Here is a 25,195-nt window from a genome sequence, read left to right on the forward strand (position 1 = left end):
TCATCTCCACAATAAATCAAAAAAACTAGGTGGGCGTGGTAGCGCACGCCCGTAGTTCCAGCTACTTGGAAGGCTGAGGCCGAAGGATCACCAGAGCCCAGCAGGTCGAGGCTGTGGTGGCCCGGAGCAATCCCTGCACTCCAGTCTGGGCAACAGAGTGAGACTCCAACTCAAAAAAACAAAACAAAACAAAAAACAACAAAAAAAAAGAACCAGGAAATGATTGTCTTAGGAAAAAGAAAGTCAACAGAAGCTAATCCAAGATGCCCACAGATGTTGGAATTATCAAAGACCTTAAAACAGTCATTATATTAACTATATTCCATGTGATGAAGATAAGCATAGTTATAATGAATGGAAAGTCATTCACAACAGAAAAATAGAAACTGTAAAAAAGAAGCAAGTAGAAATGTTTTGAGCTAGAAAATAAAATTTCTGACATAAAATATTCCTTGAATGAGCTGAATGGCAGAATGGAAATGAATGAGGAAAGAATTAGTAAACTTGATGATAAATAAATAAAAATTGTTCACTCTAAAGAACAAAGTGAAAAAAATTGAAGAATAAAGTGAACAGAGCTTCAAGGGCACTATTTTGGAATAATCACTCTAATGAACACATAATTACAAACAGAGATAAGTATTCTGAAGAAAAAGATCAAGTTTCAAATGTACCTGACTTAGCCTAGAAACAAAATGGTGTCACAAATTTTCTGCGAAGGTCCTTGATCTAAGGGATAAAAAGGAATTAACCAAATGAAGGGGAGAGTGTTTCAGTTAAAGGGAAAAGCAAATGTGAAGGATCTGCAGATGGAACCTGGCAATTTTAAGGAACTAAAAGAATGAAAGTGGCTCATAGTGGGCAGGGGGCAGGGGTAAGGGCGGGAGGGGAAAGTTTGTGATGAATGGTATGAAATTTGGCTGGAGAGGGAGCCAAGGACCACAATGTGCAAAATCCTATGGATCGTGTTAAATATTTTTGTCTTTATCCTAAAGCTGATGGGGAATATTGGGGAATTTGTGGAGGTTTGAGGGACTTCAGGATTTCCAACTTGAAGCAGTTGATATATATCCAAAAAAAGATGTATCTCCAAAAGTAATAGGAAAAGTATAAGAATAAAGATGGAGGGAAATTAGAGGATGGTTTAACAATAGCCAAAACAATGTTTCACCATGCCATATGTTCACTTGGAAGTTACTTTTGACCTTAGCTGGAGTTATTTTGTGGACTGAAAGGAATAGAACCTCAACTAGAGAACACTGAGGAATGAGTTGTTGCTGAGGAAAAGGAAGCAGTGAGAGTTTCTTGGTGAAGGGAAAAGTTGCTTGGTGAAGGGAAGGAGACATGGGGTAATAATTAAATGGGGATGTGGGTCTTTAGGAAACTTTTATTAAGATGAGCTGATTTAAAAGTCATTGGGAAGAATCTAGTTGAAAAGTAGAAGAGAAGGGATAGTTAAGCAGACGGAAAAGTATCACTGATAGTATAAAATTCTTGAGAATACAGGAAGGCACATGATCCAAAACTTAAGTGCTCATTTGCTTTAGATAGGAGGAAGGATACTTCTACTTCCTTCAGTGTAAGAAGGAAGCAGAAGGAAAGGTGGATAGTTTTGTAAATAGAAGTTGGAGGTAAGACTATTTATTGAAAATGAAGGGGCATATGGGAAAGATGGTTTGAGAAAAGTGGAAAAGGTTTGGAATGGTCATTGGGGAAAGTGAATTGACAGAAAATGTATCCATTAGTTTTGTTTTTTGTTTTTTTTTGGAGTCAGAGTCACTCTGTTGCCCAGACTGGAGTGCAGTGGCCTCTTCCAGCCACCGCAGCCTTGGCCTGCTGGGCTCCGGCGATCCTTCCACCTCAGCCTTCCAAGTAGCTGGAATTACAGGCATGCGCTACCATAACCGGCTGATTTTTTGATTTATTGTAGAGATGAGGTCTCGCTGCTTAGGCAGGTCTCGAACCCGCGGGCTCAGGCAATCCACTCACCTCAGCCTCCCAAAGGCGCGGGATTACAGGCTGAGCCACCGAGCCCGGCTTGAAAATGTATACATTAGGATGGCACATTTTAAACGTCCACTTGAGGAGGTTATGCATTTATAGTGATGCCAGGTTGTTCCATTATAGCTTCTATAGCAGTATTTAGTTGTCAGTTAAGTGAATGGAGAAGTGGGATAAAATTGAGACTTTCCTAGAAAGGTGGAACAGTAGACATATTTCAAAAGAGTTTAGGATAGCAATAATAATATTTTGGGGATGATGGGTCACAGATGTTGAATACAAAAACAAAGAAGGGAAAGGGCTAAAGGATGAGCTAAAAGGTCATCGCACTGCACATCCTGATAGATTAAAGAATAATCAGAGAGAATGAAGTGACTGTAAGTGAACAGGAAAGCTGAAAGAAGATGAAGTAGTATTCAGAGAAATTAGTGATTATCATTAACGAAACTTGATTCAATCACTAGTGATTGAACTAGTGATTATCATTAATGGAGCATTTCAGATGATAGAAGGATACACAAGGGGTACTCCCCCCAAAAAACTGGAATAATCTTTTGGAGGGCAGGCCCCTTATAGTACATTTGGAGTTTGTCTCTCCAAACAGTCAACAAGAGTTTTTATTTGGAAGTTTTGATAAGGTTGCATTACAATTTGTGGAAGGAACAACCCGAGTTGTGACAACAGATGACTGATTCTTCCACCACGACCTGCCCATACCTTGCTGAGTGTTCAGCAGTTTTTGACCAAAAATGACATGACCCCAATGCCCCCACCCTCCCTATTCATCGAGTGACTTTTTTTTGTTTTCCTGGATGAAAAAAGTCATTAAAGGAAAATCGTTTGCCAGTGTAAAAGAGGTAAAACAGAAAATGACAGAAGCACTAAAAGTCATCAAAATTGATGCATTCAAAAGCTGTTTTGAGCAGTAGAAAAAGTGTCTCAATGGGAGTACTTTGAAGGTGATTGAAGTTTAAACATATAAGAATAAATACTTTTTATAAATAAATTCTGGGTTTTTGGGGTCCCTCCTAGTACTATTGAAAAGGAAGTAACTGAGGAACCAAGGTAATAAATGAATTATCCAAATGTATAAAACACAAAGATTACATATTTGAGAGTCAGTATTAATATCTTTGGTGACTAATGGGACGGGAACAAAATGAGATCAGTAAATGACATTGAGTCGAAGAGAAGGTAGGTGATATTGTCAAATTATACAGGCTACTTAAAGGAGCAAGAATTATAAGAAGGATTATTAGCAAATAAGTAGCTATTATTTAAGAGGACGATAGGGGGAGCAGTGTCCTCATAAAGGATGGATTTGGTTAGAGATAGGGCACAGAATTTAAGAGTATGTTTTGAAAAGAGATTGAGAATATAAAAGAGTTGACAGTTGTCTGGGAGAAGTTCCAGATTGTTCAGTGAAAGCACTTGGGTGATTAGGACCATGAAGAGAGCTGGTCAGAGGCAACTGAATGACATTATTGTCATGATATGAAGAGAGCTGGTCAGAGGCAACTGAATGACATTATTGTCATGATAGCCCAGAGTCTTAACAGCTTTGTAACTGATTTCCAATGAACTATTCCTAAATAATTTTAGCCTTCTATGACTTATTTATCTTTCATTTTCAAATTTTCATTAAGATGCTTTTATAATTTCCTACAAATCTTAATTTTTGTTGTTGTTTTTTTTTGAGTTGGAGTCTCATTCTGTCACCCAGGTTGAAGTATAGTGGCACGCTCATGGCCACCACAGCCTTGATCTGCTGGGTTCAGGTAACCCTTCGGCCTCAGCCTTCCAAGTAACTGGAACTACAGGCATGTGCCACCATACTTGGCTAATTTTTTGAATTGTATTGAAATTTTAAACTTTTAAACAAGGGAACCCACCAAAAAATGTGCATATTTTAACAATTATTAAGAGAGTAATATCTACAGTTTATAAATAACTTCTATAACTCAGCAACAACAAAATAAAATAAACCCAATTTTTAAATGGGCAAAAGACTTAAATAGACACTTAAAAAGAAATATATGCAAAATAGTTAATAAGAATGTTAGAAAAGCGCAAATCAAAACTATGGTGAGATACTATTTCATGCCCATTAAGAGGCTATTACCAAAAAAAAAAAAAAAAAAAAAAAAAAAAGAAAATAAGTGTTTGCATGCATATGGAGAAATTGGAACCCTTGGTGCAATGCTGGTGTGAATGTAAGATGATATAGCTGCTGTGAAAAACAGAATGATGGTTCCTCAGAAACTTAAAAATAGATACCATATATTGCCCAGCAATTCTAATTCTAGGTATACATTTAAAAGAACTGAAGAATTGGTACACCCATGATTATAGCAGCATTATTCACAACCAAATGGTGGAAATGACACACATGGCCATCAGCAGTTGAATGGATGAACAAAATGTGGTATATACATAAAATATGTTATTCAGCCTTAAAAAAAGAACAAAATCCTCATACGTGTACCGCATGGGTAAATTTTGAAGCCATTGTGCTAAGTGAAATAAGCCAGATACAAAAGGACAAATATTATATAATTCCACTTATATGAGGTACCTAGAATATTTAAATTTATAAAGTCAAAAAGTAGATTCATGGTTACCAGAGACTTGGGGAGAGGAGAATGGGAAATTATTGTTTAATACATACAAAGTTCCAGTTAAGATAATGAAAAACTTTTGAAGGTGGATAGTGGTGATGATTCCTGAACAATGTGAATGTGCTTAAAGCCATTGAAACTACACACTTTAAAATAGTTTAAATGGTAATTTTTATGTATATATTACTGCAATAATTTTTTTAAATGACTATGATTAGTATCAGCCAAAGTAAAAAAAGATATTATCTTCAGAGGTGTCATGGCAAGAATGACAGTTGAATTTTCAAAAAAGAAACTATGGGAACCAGAATACTTGGAATATCTAAAGTGTTATAGAAAATAAATTACAGCCTAGAATTCTTTATCCCATAAGACTCACTTTCAAAAGCGAAAATGAAATATTGACCTTTTTTAAGGCAAAGAAATAATGTAGGAATTTATCACCAACAGATCTATATTAAAATAAATGCTGAAGACAGACAATACCAAGGTTAGCAAGGACATAGAGCAACTGTAAAAACTGTTTACAGCGAAATAAAGAAAAAGAAAATGCATAAAATTTAGAAAGGAAGAAATAAAATTTACATTTGCTGACCCCATGTATGTACTTTGAAAATATAAAAGAATCTAGATTAGGCCGGGCTCAGTGGCTCAGCCTGTAATCTCAGCGCTTTGGGAGGCCAAGGTGAGTGGATTGCCTGAGCCCGCGGGTTCGAGACCCGCCTGGGCAACTTGGCGAGACCTCATCTCTACAATAAATCAAAAATTAGCCAGGCGTGGTAGCATACACCTGTAGTTCCAGCTACTTGGAAGGCTGAAGCGGAAGGATCGCCGGAGCCCAGCAGGCCGAGGCTGCGGTGGCCGGAAGCGGCCACTGCACTCCAGTCTGGGCGACAGAGTGAGACTCCAACTCAAAAAAAAAGAATCTAGATTAGATTAGAATCTAATCTATTAGAATCTATTAGATTTAAGTGAATTTATCAAGGCCAATACAAGTGAAATGAACAAAAATTACTTTTATTTCTGTATGCCAGCAACAAACAAATAATGAATTTTTTAAATACTGTTTTTATTAGCTTTCAAAAAATTTCAAATACCTAAAATAAGCCCAGTGAAAGACATGCATTTCTCTACATTGAAAAGTTTAAATTATTATTAAGATAAATCAAAGAAAATTGGAATAAATGGAGAGATATACAGTGTAGAAGGATTGGAAGACTCAGTACTGTTAAGATGTCAGTTCTCCCAAAATTAATCTATAAGTTTAATGCAATTTTAGTCCAAATTCAAGCTCTGTCTGTGTGTGTATATGTTTGTGTGTAAATTGACTGCTTGGTTCTAAAATTTATGTGAAATTACAAAAGACCAAAAAGTCAATCCAACAAAACTGGGAAATATGCAACACCACGTATCAAAACTTATATGAACATTAGTGTAATGTTAAGATAAGGATAGGCATCTATCATAATACTGTAAGAAAAGGATTGACAGTGGTGGGAAACTATGGGCAGGGAGGGGAAGGGAGGTGGGATTAACAGTAGTCTGTTAATATCTGTCTGGGGATGGGGGCCACCCCTTATCAACAAGGGTGCCTGAACGATGCATATTTATATGCCTAACCCTTAACTGTACCCCACAATTTTAAAATAAAAAATATGTTTAAAAAAAGAGAGAAATGGACCAATGATAGAATCCTAAAATAAATACACCTACATGTGGTCACCTGATTTACAACAAAGGTAATGTTGCAATTTGGTAAGTAAAGGATGGTCTTTTTTTAAAAAATTAATGGTGCCGGGTCAATTAGATATAGGAAAAAGTGAATTTTGATATCTTTCTCACAGCCCATACATGAAAATCAATTCCAGATGGATCATAGACCACAGATATGTCTTTTCTTTTCTATGCTTCTAGAAGGATATATAAAAGAATAGATTTGCGACCTCAGAGTTGGCAGAGATTTCTGAAACAATAAAAGCTATAACCAAGCCGAGCACAGTGGCTTATACCTATAATCTCAGTATTTTGGGAGGTGAAAGACAGAGAATTGCTTGAGTCCAGGAGTTCAAGACCACCCTGGGCAACCTCACCACTACAAAAAAAAAAAAAAAATCAAAAAATTAGCCAGACATGGTGGTACATGCCAGTCCCAATTACTCAGGAGCCAGAAGTGGAAGAATTGCCTGAGTCCAGGAAGTTGAGATTGCAGTGAGTTGTGATCATGCCACTGCACTCCAACCTGGGCAACCAAGTGAGACACTGACTCGAAATTAAAAGAAAAGAAAAGCTGTAACCATAAAGGAAGAAAATGATAAATTGGATTAAATTAAAATATCTTTTTAAAAAGACGTAATCAGAGTGAAGAGGCAAGCCACAAAGTGGGAGATAACATTGACATTTATATATTCAGTAAAAGATTCACATGTATAATATATAAAGAACTCCAGCAAATCAATATGAAAATGACATCCATGAGCCGGCGGGTTCAAGACCCGCCTGGGCAACTTGGCAAGACCTCATCTCTACAATAAATTAAAAAAAAAAAATTAACCGGGTGTGATAGCACACGCCTGTAGTTCCAGCTACTTGGAAGGCTGAGGCGGAAGGATCGCCGGAGCCCAACAGGTCAAGGCTGCGTGGCTGGGAGCGGCCACTGCACTCCAGTCTGGGCGACAGAGTGAGACTCCAACTCAAAAAAAAAAAAAGAAAGAAAGAAAAGAAAATGACATCCAGTACAACCAAAAATAAGCAAAAGATTTGAATAGACATTTGATGACGATATTAAAATGACTATAAATATATGAAAAAGTGTTCAATAATCATTAAGAAAATACAACTTAAATCTACAATGCAATATCAGAATAGCTAAAAGAAAAAAGACAATAACAAGGTTAACAAGAATTTGAGTAATTTTTTTTTAATGTACAGAGTCTCACTCTGTCATATAGGCTGGAGTACAGTGATGTGCTCATAACTCACTACAGTCTCTGCCTCCTGGGCACAAGGGATCCTCCAAGGCGTTAGCTTCCAAGTAGCTAGGTAACCAAGGGTGCAGGTACACACCACAACACCAGGCTAATTGTTTTTATTTTTTATTTATTTAGAGATGGGGTGTTGCATCATTGCCCAGGCTGCTGTTACTCTCCTGGCCTCGAGTCACCTCAGCCTTGCAAAGCCCTGGAATTACAGCCCTGGAATTTCATGTGGATATATATCCATGGCACCTGGCCAGATATTAGTAATATTCAAGATTATTTGGTTTTAAATTCCAGCTCTGCCACTTGCTAGTTGTATGACTTTGAGAAAATTACTTAACTTTCTTGAGCCACAGTTTCAACATCTATAAAATGAGAATAATACAGAGTTGATGAATGAATGAAATGATTTATGTTAAATGTCTAACATAGTTCATCTTGTGTCAACTGTTATTATATTATTTAATCCTTAAAATAATTAATGAATTGTTATCATTAGTTTTTAGATAAGGAATTGAGGTCTAAGAAGATAAATATTTCCCAAAGTTATTAAAAGATAAAGGAAGAGTTGAATACACTGCTATCTCAAATCAAAGTTCTTGCTTTTAGTTATTAGGCATACCACTGACCAATTCCCAATTCCACTCTTGGAAGGTATGTAAAGTAGTAAGTGATTGCCAATCATAAGTAATGCTTTGACTCAGTATCAAGTTTCTCTTATAGCAGTTAACCTGTACATTTATTATTCAGACTCCTTTCAAAGCTCTAATACATAACCTAGATTCCAAGCCCTGCTATTCTAATAATTACATAGTTGCAGATCTTAAAATATGCTGCCTAGTTTGTATGATTCTTGGAGTTACGGTCCTGCTCCTAGTCATCTGCCTACTTATGACTCATTCAGGTCACAGTTCAGATGTCATCTTGATCACTATAACATCATCCTCATTTATTTTCTTCAGTACTCAACACAACCTGACAGTGTTGTTTATTGTCTTCCCCTTTCTCCCAACAAGGCTATAAGCTCCATGAAAGCAGAAGCCTGTATTTCTGTTTTGTGTTGTTTGTTGGTTTACCTTTACAGCCCAGAAGAGTAGAGTAATTAAAAAATTATTAAGTGAGTGAATTAGCTTTTTCCTGTCCTTTCAACTCATGTGCTCAAATTTTTTGTCGGTTCTAACCCTCAGCCTGTCCCTTCAGAACATGACAAAACTTGGGTGATTCATCCATCCTCCTTGTTCTTAGAGCTTACTACCATTTGGCTCCTAATCTAACAGTTAATGACAGGGTAGTCATTCTAATGATGGGGTAGTAATTTTGACAGATACTTTAATTAAAAAGGATTTCCACTTTAAAGGGACTTACATCTAATTTTTAAATAAAAATTTTAAAAATAAATGCTATTTTCTGCTTTACTAAAGTTATAAGTTAAAGTATGAGCCCTTATAGGATTTTCCACAGTAATATTTTTCTTAATTACTACAGTGAGACAATAGATGGCATATGATTGGTGCTCATGTTAATGTTTCTTTTCATTTCCTTTTATTAAAAATTGTCATTAAAATCACTTGTCTTTTAAAAACTATAGATACTTCATCTATCACAGAAACAAAAGAACAGAGTACCATATGTTCTCACTCATAAGCGGACCTTGAACAATTATCATAATACTATAAGAAAGAGATTGGCTGTAGTGGGAATTTTCTCAAACATACTGGTTCAGTGCATGAAACAAAGAACTGAATTTTCTGATATATTCTTCTAAGATATGGGCCAGGATTATGAACGATTGAGAAATGTTAAATTTCTGTATAATAATAGTTTTTAAAGCTTACACACATGACTTTGATTATAACTTTAAAAATAAATATTTGGAACTGTTTTGACTATAAAGATATATGATGACTATGATACAATTTTATGACAGAAAATTATTAAAAATTAATCTCACTTAACATGTTTATTTTCATGTGGATATAATCTTTGATTTTTCTTTAAAATTATTTTTCTTTTAAATCTCAGCATGCACACTATAGAATCAAAAAATGAATATTTGGAGGATGAAAACTTCCAAACAGCAACTCCTCAGGTAAAAACTTAAAGCTATGTTGTAATATATCTCAAATGATATAAAATCAGTCAGATCTTTAAACAAATTTTTTTTTTTTTTTTTTTTTGAGACAAGGTCTAGCTCTTGTTGCCCAGGCTGGAGTGCAATGACCTAATCATAGTACACTGTAACCTGGAACTACTGGGCTCCCACTTCAGGCTTCAAGTAGCTAGGGCTACAAGTTTACATGCCACTACATCCATCTAATTTTTTAAAAATTTATTTTTAAGGGACAGAATCTCACTAAGTTGCCCAGGCTACTCTTGAACTCCTGGCCTCAAGTGATCCTCTCAACTTGGCCAGCCAATGAGTTGAGACTACAGGCATGAGTCATCAGCACCTGGTCTTAAAATTTACTTCTAAAGTTTACCTACTAGTTAGGCTTCTTATATATGTCTGGTTAAAAAATGAAAAGTGATCATTTTGAAATAGCTAGTTTTAACGTGTCCTAGGAAATGAGCAGGAGAATGGAACCAATGGAAAGGAGTGACTGTGGAGTATTTTAGGGCTAAAGAGGACAGATTTTAGGAATAAAGAGAAATATGGCTTATTATTTCTTGCCACATCCAGGAAAATAATTTAAACTAATATTTAAACTAAATACAAGTCTAAATTAATTAAAGTGTTGTACTTTGTATTTTGAAAAGACACAAGTTTTTTTTATTTTTATAAGTATACAGAGTAAGTCATTAGACCTTTTGCTGATCTAGTTTTACTAAGTAATAATTGTTCATAATTAGAATTATAAATTGCTTATTTTTAAAATAAAGAGTTTCATGGTTCTTAAGGGCCAAAGAGTTCTTTTAAAAAATATTTAGGCGTGGTGTGGTGGTTGTGTCTGTAATCCTAGCACTTAGGGAGGCTGAGGCAAGAAGATTGCTTGAGCCCAGGAGTTCAAGACCAGCCTGGGCAACATAGCGAGAACTTGTCTCTACAAAAAAAATTTAAAAATTAGCTGGGAGTGGTGGTGCACACCTATGATCCCAGCTACTTGATTGGGTAAGGCAGAAGGGATCATGTGAGCCCAGGAGATCAAGGCTGTGGTAAGCCGTGATCATGCCCCTGTACTCCGGCCTGGGTGACAGAGTGAGACTCCAACTCAAAAAAATTTTTTTTTAAATATTTATCATTGATTCTAATTTTTTTATCTGTGGAAGAAGTCATCTTACTCTATGTCAATTTATTATAAACTCTAAAATAATAAAACTTAAAATAATGTTCACCTACCTTTATTAAAATTCACTGTAGTATCTTTAACACTTTTATAACAGTGACAGAACTTCCAGAAAAAGCCCCTGCACCAGAGATCCAGCAGGTTAATCATGATCAGATATGAAGAACAAGTGTGCGTGCCACCACACTTAAAGAACTGCATTATTCATTTTTAGCCATTAGCTGCTTTGGTGTCCCCTGTCTTCCTAGTCATTAAATGTCAATGCTTCCCTTTTCTCAATCTGTCTATGCACTCTGTTGTTTGTTACCATTTCCTGTGACAATGTGATTTCTCTCTCCCACCCAAATGATCAATTCACTCAAAGTGCTGAGGTGTGTGTGTGTGTGTATACTCACACACCCATGACAACCATATGTTTTGTTGTTGTTGTTATTGTTTATTGTTTGTTTTTTTACATTGGAAGAAGCTTCTCAATATTTTCTCAAACCAAAGATTCTTCTTTTCCAAATTAACTGTTTCATAAGTATGCTAACTACCATGAAAATGCCTGGAATATTGAAGTATACCCTCAAACTAAGTATGTTATTTATGAATATTGGTGGAGGCATGCCTAAATTTCTGAAAGTTTGATCTATGTTTTTCTCCTTTTTCTTTCAATTATATAATTTTTCAAATGAGATGAATCCAAGTAAAATTATGTTTCGCCTCCTTTCCAATTTAGTTGTATTTTTATTTCACTAAAGTTTTGGTGAATGATCTTAGAGAAGTATATAGAGGTTGAGCACTTTAATTATTATACCTACACTATAGGCTCACTTATTTAGTAACATAAGTGGTTAATGAAAATGATAGGCACTCAAGTCTGTAAAAGGCTAAAACAAGGTACCTTGCAAAATGCACTGCTGTGACATCCTCCAAATACCTACTTAATATAGAACATGGGTCTTCTTTTGTGTGTGTGATTTCCCAGGTTGACAGTAATAATATGAATTTAATTATAAGATTTGGTGGTATAGTACATATGTAAAATTGTATGAAAAGCTTAGTTTTTAAATATTTTGTTGTTTTACTTCAGATCCTCATTGGTCCTAATAGTAGTGCACATGAAGAAACTAAGGAAACCGTCCTGTCAAAAGCAAAAGAAACAGAACCACAGGTGAAAAAGAAGATCAATATTCTTTGTCCTCCACAAGGAAAATTGAATACAGTTATTACAAATGGTATGTGAAATGAGAAATGTAAGTGGAGATAAAATAATAAAATATATTTGGTACATATTAAAATACAAGATTAGCCAGGCATGGTAGCGTGCACCTGTAGTTCCAGCTACTTGGAAGGCTGAGGTAGAAGGATCACCTGAGCCCAGCAGGTCGAGGCTGCAGTGGCCCTGAGCGTGCCACTGCACTCTGCCTGGGCGACAGAGTGAGATTCTAACTAAAAAAACAACGACAAAAAAAACCACACACACACAAGAAAACTAAACCACTGCTTAGTCTATATACTCCAGTATGCTTACAACATGTCATCATGAAATAAGTAATATACAACCACATGAAAGAAAGCAACAACCAAAGAATCCCTTAAAGTAGCATATACTCTAGATAACAAAAGGAAGTATAGAACTGCAGTTTCTCCATAAATAATAGTTAACACTTGCCAACACCACAGTGTATACAAGTTAAATTTAAATAAGAAATCTAATTCTCAACCACAAACAGAAATCAGTCTTATCACATTTAATTACACTATTTATAAACCTTATTTAGGGGATGGCTTACTAATTCCCAAAGAAATGGATATTCTAGGGTTAAGAGATTTAGGTTTTAGGATATTATTCCTTTTGTATTTCTTTTTAGCTTACTTTCAATAAAAGTATTCATGTATTTTCATGAAGTTGTTTTTCCTTCAAGTACATTAAAATTTTTCTTATTCACCCAGCAATGATTTTCAAGTAATATTGGGGACAGAATTTCTTTATTAAAATCTTTTCATCGGTTTTATGAAGTTAGCAATCTTAGAAGTTGAGGGTCCAAAAAAATATCCTAGAGACTTCCAATTTTCAATTCTACATGTAAGGTGATTAGATGTCATAACTCTGTCTTAACAAATAAAAGCCTGAGAAACTTGTAAAATCAACAAATCTTATGTCCATCAGAGAAATAAGTCACAGGGCAAACTGCTGCCCCCACAAAATGGAAAGACTGGCAGATTCAGAGAATTATAACTTACTGGAACAAAAACCTCTTTGGGAACCAGTAGCAGGGTAAGTACCTAAATTGTAATTGACAAATTGGCTGAAGTTCTGTGTGGACAAGTAGGAGAGTTAAAAATTCCAGGGGAGGCCCTCTCATGGGATTGGAGAGATCCACACTTTTATAAAATTTTCTTTCTGTAGCCAACCAGCAGAGGGAGAAGGAGAATACCAGGGAAGGCAAAAAGTAACCATTTTTAAATACACCACAGAATCCACACAATTCTGTTCATATGAGACCTGCCCTCAAAAGAAACTATTTTATGAGAGCCTAACCTATACAGGTTTTATCAGAGCCTTCCTAGGGGAAGATAAATATCCAACACCAGCCAATCCTCTCTAGCTTTTCACATAGTTGAAGGGAAACACCCAAATCCAACCTCCTATATCCATCCTGTAATTACTAAGGGAGTGAAAAGAAAAATTGAAAGGTACTTATGAAGTTTACAGCTCAGGGGCACAGGCTCACTAAAAGACTGAGACCTACTCATAAAACTATGAGTATGCTCTCTCACCCCTCACATTTTACCAACCATATTACTAAAATGTTAACTTCTCACAGGTCCATTTACCCAGAACATCATGTTCACCTTTCAACTAAAATTTACAAGGTGTATTAAATGACAAAAAACAAAACAAAACAAAACACTTTAAAGAGACATCAAGCATTAGAACAAGACCCAGATATTGCAGGTATGTTGGAATTATCAGTCTGAATTTAAAACAACTATGGCTAATATGCTTAGGTCTCTAATGGAAAAAAGAAGAAAACATGTAAGAACATATGGGTATTGTAAACAGAGATAGAAATTCTATAAGGAAGAATAAGAAATAAATGCTAGAGATCAAAAACACTGTAACACATGAAGAATGCCTTTGATGGAGGCATTAGCAGACTGGACACAGCTGAGGAAGAATCTCTGCACTTGAGAATATTTCCAAAACTGAAAAGCGAAGAGGAAAAATACTGAATAAAAATGGAACAGAATATCCAAGAACTGTGAGACAACTATAGAAGGTATAACATACATGAAATAGGACTACCAGAAGGAAAATAAAGAAGGAACAGAAAACATATTTGCAGCCCTAATAACTGAGAATTTCCCCAAATGAATGTCAGTTACCAAATCACAGATCCAGGAAATTCAGAGAACACCAAGCAGGATAAATGTTTAAGAAAAAAACTGTACCTCAGCATATAAAATTTCAGAAAAATCAAAGATTAAAAAAACTTGAAAGAAACCAGAGGAAAAATCTTACCTATAAGGGAGCAAAGATAATAATTATATCCATTCTCTCCTCAGAAACCATGCAAGCAAGACTAGAGTGAGTGAAATATTTAAAATGTTGAGGAAAAAAACCTGCCAGCCTAGAATTCTATATCTTGTAATATACTTCCTTCAGAAGTGAAGAAGAAATAAAGACTTGCACAGATAAATATTGAGGGAATATGTTGTCAGTAGACTTGCCTTGCAAGAAATGTTAAAAGAAGTTCTTCAGAAGAAAAGTGACATAGGTCAGAAACTCAGATGTAAAGAAGGAAGAATATTTGAAGAGACTATGTGAAAGTTAAAAAAAAATTTAATTTTTCTTGATTGATCTAATAGATAACAATTTGTTCAAATTAATAATGGCAACAATGTATTTTATGACTATATATAAGGGAAATGAATGATAGAATGATACAAGAAATGGGAGGGAATTTTTTTTCATTGTAAGGTACTTGTTCTGCTCAATATACTCAATATAGTATTATTTGGAAGTGGACTTGGATTAGTTTTAAATGTATGTTACAAACTCTTGAACAACCATAAAAAAACTTAAAAAGAAGTATAATGCCAAGAGAAAATGAAATAATATAAAATGCTCAATTAAAACTAGAAAAAGGAATAGAAGGCAAAAATAGGAACAAAGAAGAAGGGTAATTAATAGCAAACAGGAGTTGATAGATAGTAATTCAGCTGTATCAATAATCACTTTAAACATCAAGGGTCTAAATACACGTGGTATATACAGAGATTGTCAGAGTGGATCAAAAATAAGACCCAACTATTAAATGACAAAACAACTATATGTTGTTTAAAAGACACATTTTGTTTAAGTAAAGGGAAGGAGAATTATATACCATTCTAATACTAATAAAAAGAAAGATGAGCCGGGCTCGGTGGCTCAGCCTGTAATCCCACGCCTTTGGGAGGCTGAGGTGAGTGGATTGCCTCAGCCCGTGGGTTCGAGACCCACCTGGGCAGCGAGACCTCATCTCTACAATAAATCAAAAAATCAGCCGGGCGTGGTAGCGCATGCCTGTAATTCCGGCTACTTGGAAGGCTGAGGCGGAAGGATCGCCGGAGCCCAGCAGGTGGAGGCTGCGGTGGCCGTGAGCAGCCACTGCACTCCAGTCTGGGCGATAGAGTGAGACTCCAACTCAAAAAAACAAAAAAACAAAAAGAAAGATGAATTAGCTATATTAATTTCAGACTTCTGAGCAATGAAAATTATCAGAGATAAAGAAGAGCATTACACAATAATTTTCCAAAAAGACATAACAATCCTTAATAACATGAATGTGTGTAACAAAAGAACATCAAAATACATGAATCAAGCCAGGCCCAGTGTTGTGTGCCTATAGTCCCAGAAACTTAACAGGCTGAGGCAGAAATATAGCTTTAGCCCAGGAGTTCGAGACTGGTCAGGGCAATATAGCAAGACCCTATCTCTTAAAAAAATACACAGGCCCAGAGTGGTGGCTCAGCCTATAATCCCAGCACTTTGGGAGGCTGAGGCAAGAGGATTGCCCGAGCCTGGGGGGTCGAGAACAGCCTGGGCAACTTGGCAAGACCTCATCTCTACAATAAATCACAAAAATTAGCCAGATGTGGTGGAGTGTGTCTGTAGTTCCAGCTACCTAGAAGGCTTGAGGTGAAAGGATCGCCTAACCCAGCAAGTTGAGGCTGCGGTGGCCATGAGCGTGCTACTGCACTCCAGCCTGGGTGACAGAGTGAGACTCCAACTTAAAAAAAAATACACGAGTCGAAACTGATAAAAGCATAAGGAGAAATTGTTGAATCTACTTTTCTAGTTGGAGATTTTAACACCCTTCTATCGGAAATAGACAGATCCAGCAGGCAGAAATTAAATAAAGACATAATTGAGAAACATTTATTCTACTTTATGGAATGAAGTGCTGCTCAATTCTGGAATAGCAATAAAGCCAATTGAGATCCTTTAAAAAAAAAGTTGAACTCAACAGTACTATCAATCAACTGAATATAATTGACATCTATAGACTACCTCATCCAACAACAGCAAAATACAAATTCTGCTCAAGCACACATGGAACATTCACTAAGATAGAACATATTCTGAGCCATAAAACACATCTTAACACATTTGAAAGTATATAATCTAAGTTTTCAGGCCACAATGATTTTAAACTAAAAATCAATAACAAAAATGAAGCTGGAAAATCATAAAATACTTGAAGATTAAACACAATTCTGAATAACACTACGTTAAAGAAGAACTCTCAGGACAAATTAAAAAAATCTTTGCGCCAAATAAAAATGAAAATGTAACTTATCAAAATTTATGGGGTGAAGAAAAGCAATGCATAGAAGGAAATTTATAGCATTCAATAATCTTCTCTCCCTCCCCCCTCCCTCCTTCCTTCCTCCTTTCTTTCAAGTCAGAGTCTCCCTCTATACCACCTAGGCTGGAATGCAGTGGCATGATGACAGCTACCACAGCCTTGACCTGCTGGGCTCAGGCAATCCTTCCACCTCAGCTTCCTGAGTAGCTGGGACTGCAGGTGCACACCACCATGCCTGGCTAATTTTTTTTTAATGTATTGTAGAGACAAGGTCTTGACATGTTGCCAGGTTAGGCTTGAACTCCTGGGCTCAGGCAATCCTCTTGCCTTCGCCATCCAAAATACAGAGATTACAGGCATGAGCCACCGTGCCTAGCCACAATAATCTTTTTTTTTTTTTTTTTTTTGAGCTGGAGTCTCACTCTGTCGCTCAGACTGGAGTGCAGTGGCCGCTCCCGGCCACCGCAGCCTCGCCTGCTGGGCTCCGGCGATCCTTCCGCCCCAGCCTTCCAAGTAGCCGGAATTACAGGCATGCGCTACCACGCCCGGCTGATTTTTTGATTTATTGTAGAGATGAGGTCTTGCTGCCCAGGCGGGTCTCGAACCCGCGGGCTCAGTCAATCCACTCACCTCAGCCTCCCAAAGGCGCGGGCTGAGCCACCGAGCCCGGCTTTATTTTTTATTTTTGTGTCAGAGTCTCACTTTATCACCCAGGTTGTACGCTTACAGCCACCACAGCCTCAACCTGCTGGGCTCAGGTGATCCTTCCACCTCAGCTACAGGCTCGCGCTACCACACCTGGCTTATTTTTTTATTTATTGTAGAGACGAGATCTCACCAACTTGCCCAAGCTGATCCTGAACCCCTGAACTCAGGCAATCCTCTTGCCTCGGCCTCCCAAAGTGCTGCAATAAGAAGCTTGAGCCACCGCACTCAGCCTTACCATAATACTATAAGAAAGGAAAGGAATTGGCAGTAGCAGGATATTGCCGGGGTGGGAGGGGCACATAACATCAAAAGGATACCGGATCTAAAACCAGGCAAAGTGGGCACCAAAGGGAGGCCCAAACTTTACCTGTACAACATCCACTTGTATACCTAATCCTGAATTGTACCCGACATCTCTAAAATATATATATCAAAAAAGTCCGTTGTTTTTTTCTCTCTCTTTTAATTTTTCTATTTTAAAGATGTGGGGTATAATTCAGGGTTAGGTATACAAATTTCATTATTCAAGTACCCTTGTTGATGAGGTGTGCCCCCTCTCCTCAGGCAGATTCCCACTACTGCCAATCCCGCTACCCCCCCAACTCCCGCCCCTGGCAGTTCCCTGCTACTGCCAATCCTTTTCTATAAGTATTATGATAATTGTTCAAGGTCCACTCGTGAGTGAGAATATGTGATACTCAGTTCTTTGTTTCTGTGATGCATCACTCAATGTTATAGACTCTAAGTCCATTCAGGTTGCTATGAAGTTCATGATTTTGTTCTTCTATATGGCTGCATAATATTCCATCGTGTATATGTAACACATTTTTTAAATCCAGTCCTCTTTTGATGGACAGCACGGTTGATTCTATGTTCTTGCTACTGAGAACAATACTGCGATAAACATACATGTGCAGTTATCTTTTTTATAAAGTGATTTGAGTTCTTCCGGGTATATTTCCAGTAGTGGTGTTGTGGAGTCGTATGGAAGGTTGATTTTTAGATCTTTTAGGAGTCACCACACTGTTTTCTACAGAGGGTGTACTAGTTTACACTCCCACCAACGGTGAAGAAATGTTCCCCTTTTGCTGCATCCTCTCCAAGCATCTGTTGTTTTTTGAGTTGTTGATGATGGCCATCCTGACTGGAGTTAGGTGTTATCTCAGTGTAGTTTTAATTTGCATTTCTTTGATGACTAGTGAGGTTGAGGATTTTTTTCATGGACCTGTTGGCTGCCCATATGTTTTCTTTTAAGTAGTGTCTATTCCTATCTTTTGCCCACTTTGTAACGGGGCTGTTTTTGGTGTTTTTGTTTTGTGTTGTTTTTTTCCGGCATGTTTGAGTTCTTTGTAGATCCTAGATGTTAGGCCTTTGTCAGACATATAGTTGGCAAATATTTTTTCCCAGTCTGTGGGCTGTCTCTCTGCTCTCTTGGTGGTTTCTTTGGCTTTGCAGAAGCTTGTCAGTTTAATGAGGTCCCACTTGTCTATCTTATCCTTTATGGCATGGTCACTTGGGGTTTTGATCAGGAATTGATTGCCAGTTCCTATTTCCATAAGGGTGTCTCCTGTGTCTTCTAAGGTTCTTATAGTTTGAGGTTTTACGTTTAGGTCTTTGATCCATTTAGAGTTGATTTTTGTGTATGGTGATAGGTAGGGGTCTTTTTTTAATCTTCTGCATGTGATCAGACAGTTTTCCCAGCATTGTTTACTGAACAGGTTCTCCTCACCCCAGTGAGTGATGGTGGAGGCCTTGTCAAAGATGAGTGGTTAAGAAATTGATGTTTTGCTTCTGGAATCTCTAATCTTGTTCCATTGGTCCATATGCCTGTTCTTGTACGAATACCAGGCTGTTTTGATTATTATAGTTTTATAATAAAGTTTAAGGTCTGGGAGTATGATACCTCCTGCTTTGTGGTTTTTTGTTTGTTTGTTTTTGTTTTTGCTGAGGATTGTTTTGGCTATTCGTGGTCATTTATGTTTCCATATGAATTCCTGTATTGTCATTCCTAGGTCTGAGAAGAATGTTGCTGGTAATTTAATGGGTATTGCGTTAAATCTTTAGATTGCCTTGGGTAGGATGCACATCTTAACAATGTTGATTCTTCCAATTCGTGAACATGAACTATGTTTCCATTTGTTTGGGTCATCTTTGATTTCTTTGAGCAGTGTTTGGTAGTTTTTGTTGTAAACAACTTTCACATCTTTGGTTAGGAAGATGCAAAGGTATTTGATTTTTTTTTTTTGTAGTAATTGAGAATGGGATTGTGCTTTTTATTTGGGTTTCTGTTTGTTATTTGTTGATGTATAGAAATGCAACTGTCTTTTGCACATCTATTTTATACCCTGAGACTTTGTCAAAGTTGTTTATCAGTGCAAGGAGATTTTTGACAGATTCTCTTGGGTTATCGAGGTATAGCATCATGTCATCTGCAAAGAGGGATAACTTGACTTCCTCTTTTCCTATTTGGATACCTGATCTCCTTATCTTGTTTAATTGCTCTAGCTAGGACTTCCAAAACTATGTTGCAAAGGAGGAGTGAGAGTGGACATCCTTGTCTTGTTCCATTTTTCAGGGGAAATGGTTCCAGTTTCTGTCTGTTTAGCAGTATGCTGAATGTGGGTTTCTTGTAGATGGCTCTTACTATTTTGAGGTATGTTCCATCTATGCCTAGATGTTCGAGGGTTTTTATCAAGGAGGGGTGCTGGATTTTATCAAAAACTTTTTCTGTCTAATGATATAATCATGTGGTTTTTGTTCTTACATCTGATAATGCATTTAATTATGTTTATGATCTCACAAATGTTGAGCCAGCCCTGCATCCTGGGGCACTGTTTTCTTATGTACCACAATAAACAAATGGAATTTGAAAATAGAAACACAACACCATTTGCTTTAGCACCACAAAAATGAGTTTTTTAGATATGTCTAGCAAAATATGTACAAGATCTATATGAGAATAACTATAAAGCTCTGTTGAAATAAATAATGAAATAAATGGAGAGATGTTCCATGTTCATGAAAGGCTAGTATTGTCAGATATCAGTTCTTCCTAACTATAACTATTGATCAATAGATTCAATGCAACCACAATCAAAATTCCAGCAAGTTTCTATGTGACTATCAGCAAACTGATTATAAACTTTATATGGTCAGGCAAAAGACCCAGAAAAGCCAACTCAGTATCGAAGAACAAAGTCAGAGAACTGATATTACACAACTCAAGACTTACTATAAACCAACAAAAATTAAGACACTGTGGTATTGGTGAAAGACTAGTCAAATCAGTCAAACAGAATAGAAGACCAGAAATAGACCCACATAAATATAGTCAACTGATATTTGACAAAGGAACAAAGGCTGTACAATGGAGCAGACATAATCTTTTCAACAAATGGTGCTAAAACAAGTGCACATCCACATGCAAAAAAAAAAAAGCAGCAGCAATGACTTTTTAGATACAGCAAAGGCACACTATGAAAGAAAGAACTTCTTTAAAGTGAAAAACTTATGCTCTGAAGAATATATTTTCAAGAGAATGAAAAGATGAGCCAAAGACTGGGGAAAAAAATATTTACAAAAGACATATCTAATAAAAACTTATCCAAAATATTCTATTTACTTTTGGTTTGGTTTACTCATCTTTTCCTAACTTTTCAAGATAGAAGTTTTGATTGTCAAATTTAGATTTTTTTCTTTTTGATGTTTTTATATCTATACATTTTCTCTATACACTGTTTTAGCTGCATCCCATTTATAATGGTATGTTGTTTTCATTTTTTATTCATTTTAAGATATGTTGAAATTACCTTCTGTTTTTTCTTTAATCCATAATTTTCATTTGCATATATGTTGTTTCCATCCTTTTATTTCAGCCTGTTTATTTTATCTTAAAGTATGTTTCTTTTAAATACCACATAGTTGGATCTTGCTTTTCTTAAAATTACAATCGTTGCCTTTTGATTTTAGTCCATTCACATTTAACATAATTTCTGATATGGCTCGACCTATGTCAACCATTTTGTTATTTGTTTTCTATATGTGCCATATCTTTTTGTTTTTCTGTTCTTACCTTACTTCTGTTCTTACCTTACTATGTTCTTAACATACTTATTTTATGTTAACCAAATATTTTTAGTGTACTATTTCAATTTCTCTATTGGTTTTAGCTATATTTTTGAGGTTTTTGTTTTAGTCGTTTGTTTGTTTATTAGAGAGAGAGAGATGGGAGTCTCCCTCTGTTGCCCATGCTGAGGTGCAGTGGCAAAATTTATTGTAGCTCACTTCAGCCTCTAAATCCTGGGTTCAAGCAATCCTCCTGCCTCAGCTTCTTAACTAGGCAGGGCTACAGTTGCATGTCACCATGCCCAGTTAAGTTTTTAATTTTTTTTTTTAGAGATGGGACCTTGCTATGTTTCTCTGGTCTCAAGTGATCCTTCTGCCTCAGCCTCCCAAGTATTTCTGGGATTCTGATAATCATCCTCAATTTCTCATAATCCACTTAGTTTAATATTAACTTAATTTTGACTTGATTCCAGTATTACTACTAAGTGTCTTAGAATAGTTCCAAGTGCCCTAGGATAGTTCCATGGGGGAACACTTTTTATGCTAGGTTTAGGACTTTAGGACTCCCAACACATGCAAATAATGCAAATTTAAGCTGTGACAATAAGTTAGATGAGGCCTATATTATATATGAATTCTCAAAAGAGATTTTGCCACCCAGAAACCAACTAAGACAAAGTGACTTGTCTTCTCAATTTGTAAGTAGAAAGATATTTTCTGATCCATTCTTTGAGTAAGGGTTTAGCCCTTCAAATCTTACTCCTTTACTTTTGCAAGATGATAATAATCAGGATGGTGGGCAAGAATCTGTGGATTCCCCTATTAGTGGGACCTTTCCCTTAGTATCTAGTTGTTAGAAACAAGATCCTTACTCACTCTGTCCACCTCTACACATTTCCATACATAATCTAAGATGCTTTATATTTATTCCCACAAAGTCCAGGTTCATTTTTTCCAGCCCTTACATCCTCTAATACATTTATACATATCAACTGAGTTATCCTTTCAGTACAAAGATTTAGTCTGCTTCCATTAAAACATTTGGCACCCTGTCACTGTGCTTTTCAATAAAGTTGAGCATTTTTTATCATAGCCAATGATCTTCTTATTCCTGGTAGAAAAGTTATTTTAAAATATAAAAATGAAGTAAATCTTATCATATTTCCATAACATTTTAAAAATGTCATATTTATAAGAAATGTTTAGCACTTTAAAGAATTCTCAAATAGTTTAAAAATATTTTTATAAAATAAAAAACTTTGTTTAAACAAACCCATAAATTGACAGGATCTTTGGAATATTTGTTAAGCCGATATCTCTTCCACCATACTAATAAGCAAAGTTAGTCTATGTCATGTATCATTATATAGAACTGGTCATTAATATATTTGACAAGACAAAATTCATCTTTTGTTTGTGTCCATCTATGTCTATATAGATATATAGATGTATGCTTTTTTTTTTATATTTCAGGGGTAATTCTCTTTTTGATATGGTGTGTAATCTGGTCATTCTCAGGCCCTGAAGCTCTCCCTGGTGGAAATTTATTTGGACTATTGATTATTTTTTATAGTGCCATTTTTGGGGGGGAACTCTTGAAACTCATCAAAATACCTTCAGTGCCTCCACTTCCACCTCTTCTTGGTAAGTATATACATAGTTCTCTCATCTTTGCTATTGATTATATATAAATTTTGAACATTTTCTCATTCAACTAGATACAATTCAGAAGTATTTCAATGCAATATGATTTATATAGCTTATGTATGTATTTATTTTATATATGTTTATATATTTTTACTTCTTTATATATTTATATATAGCTCCTTTATAGATGTATTTATTCTCTCTCTCTCTCTACACACACAAATACACATTTCAAAATCAATTTTTAAAGTAATTTGAATATTCTCAATATATGATTCTTATTGCTTTATTGGATAACAGAGGTTTTTTTTTGTTTGTTTGTTTTTGTTTTTCGAGTTGGAGTCTCACTCTGTTGCCCAGACTGGAGTGCAGTGGCACGCGCCCGGCCACTGCAGCCTCACCCTGCTGGACTCCAGCGATCCTTCTGCCTCAGCCTTCCTAGTAGCTGTAACTACAGGCGTGTGCTACCACGCCCGGCTAATTTTTTATTTATTGTAGAGATGAGGTCTCACCAAGTTGCCCAGGTGGGTCTCAAAGCCGTGGACTCAGGCAATTCACTCGCCTTGGCCTCCCAAAGTGCTGGGATTACAGGCTGAACCAGATAACAGAGTATTTTTTACCTAAGTGTTTTATAGAAAAATAAAAACTTTTAGAAATTTGATTTGTTTCTGTAGATAACCTAACTTTAATACAATGACAAGATTTCAATTTTATAGTGACTGAGGCACCAAAATGTCCTGTAATTTTTTTAGTAAGCTGTTTAGGCCTCTCTACTCTGTGTATTCTGCCTCACCAGTATTATACTCTCTTTCTTCATTACCATTGTTCTCTCCAGCTTAACAGAAGAAAATCAATGGAAAAACTTCTGTCAGAGGTGTCTCATCCCCTAAGTATAGCAGGTCTTCAAATAATGTCATTTTATTCACCACTGTTTTGTTATAACATCGAGGAGGGAAAAAAATTAGATTTCTGGCCAGGGCTACTATGTGGGATTTGTACATTTGCCCATGTCGGTGAGGGTTTTCTCTAGTTAGTCCAGTTTCATCCAACATCCCAGAAATGTGCACATTAGGTGAACTGACTATCTAAATGATCCTAGTCTAAGTGAGAGTGTGTGTGTATGTGACTGTGCCTTGTGATAGGATAGTGTCCTGTCCACAGTTTGTTCCTGCCTTGTACCCTGAGCTTCTGGGAGAGTTTCTGGTCACTTTTGACTCTGAACTAAATTAAGCAGGTTGGAAGATGAATAAATGAATGAATGCAAATTATTGTAAAGTAAAAATTTGTTAATAGTAATTGTACATATGTGACAATAAGCAATATGGTAGGAGAGCTCTCAGCAAGTCCCCACTATGTTGGTTATTGTTTGTTTTTGAACTGCATGGTGAGAGGAGCGGCTCCTTACAATTTTCACTTTGCAAAGATCCCTTGATTTAAACTGCACCACTATGACCATCGTCACTCATTGATTCCCCCCAAATTAATCTTTCTTAAATGTGTGGACAGTTGTTTAATAGTAGAAGTGTTTTTTAGTCTTTATTTATAAGTTTGGTGATGTTTTTGTGACCAGAAATATGCTGTAGGAGCTTAACTCTTGTTTATATCAATTAGCTTATGGTAAAATTGGTTTTGTTATATGCCAGTTTCCCTAAAGTTGTAGTTTATTTTTTTTTTTTTTTTGAGTTGGAGTCTCACTCTGTCGCCCAGACTGGAGTGCAGTGGCCACTCACGGCCACCGCAGCCTCGACCTACTGGGCTCCGGCGATCCTTCCACCTCAGCCTTCCAAGTAGCCAGAATTACAGGCATGCGCTACCACGCCCGGCTGATTTTTTGATTTATTGTAGAGATGAGGTCTCGCTGCCCAGGCGGGTCTCGAACCCGCGGGCTCAGGCAATCCCCTCACCTCAGCCTCCCCAAGGCGCGGGATTACAGGCTGAGCCACCGAGCCCGGCCTTTTAAAAATTTTTTTTATCAATATTTTTTATTTTGATATTGTGGGGTGCAGTTAAGGGTTAGGTATACAAATATGTTTTGTTCAGGCATCCTTGTTGATAAG

General features: G+C 36.4%; 1 protein-coding gene across 2 annotated transcripts in view; it reads left to right on the top strand.

Annotated features, from left to right (window-relative positions):
• SLC9B1 (solute carrier family 9 member B1) overlaps nucleotides 1-25,195 on the top strand; it is an 80,189-nt gene that overhangs the window by 22,181 nt on the left and 32,813 nt on the right. Inside the window, exons 1-4 of one of the 2 annotated variants that reach the window (XM_008059593.1) lie at nucleotides 1,627-1,631; nucleotides 9,617-9,683; nucleotides 11,954-12,098; nucleotides 22,965-23,135. In XM_008059593.1, the coding sequence (XP_008057784.1) occupies nucleotides 9,618-9,683; nucleotides 11,954-12,098; nucleotides 22,965-23,135 (382 nt within the window). In that variant the 5' untranslated portion in view covers nucleotides 1,627-1,631; nucleotide 9,617. Of the gene's footprint in view, nucleotides 1-1,626; nucleotides 1,632-9,616; nucleotides 9,684-11,953; nucleotides 12,099-22,964; nucleotides 23,136-25,195 lie in introns of those variants that run through there. The other variant, XM_008059592.1, reaches the window with a different exon arrangement.

This window comes from Carlito syrichta, unplaced genomic scaffold (assembly GCF_000164805.1).
Source record: "Carlito syrichta isolate Samal-C Ts95f unplaced genomic scaffold, Tarsius_syrichta-2.0.1 Scaffold304275, whole genome shotgun sequence".
In the NCBI taxonomy this organism is placed as follows: domain Eukaryota; kingdom Metazoa; phylum Chordata; class Mammalia; order Primates; family Tarsiidae; genus Carlito; species Carlito syrichta.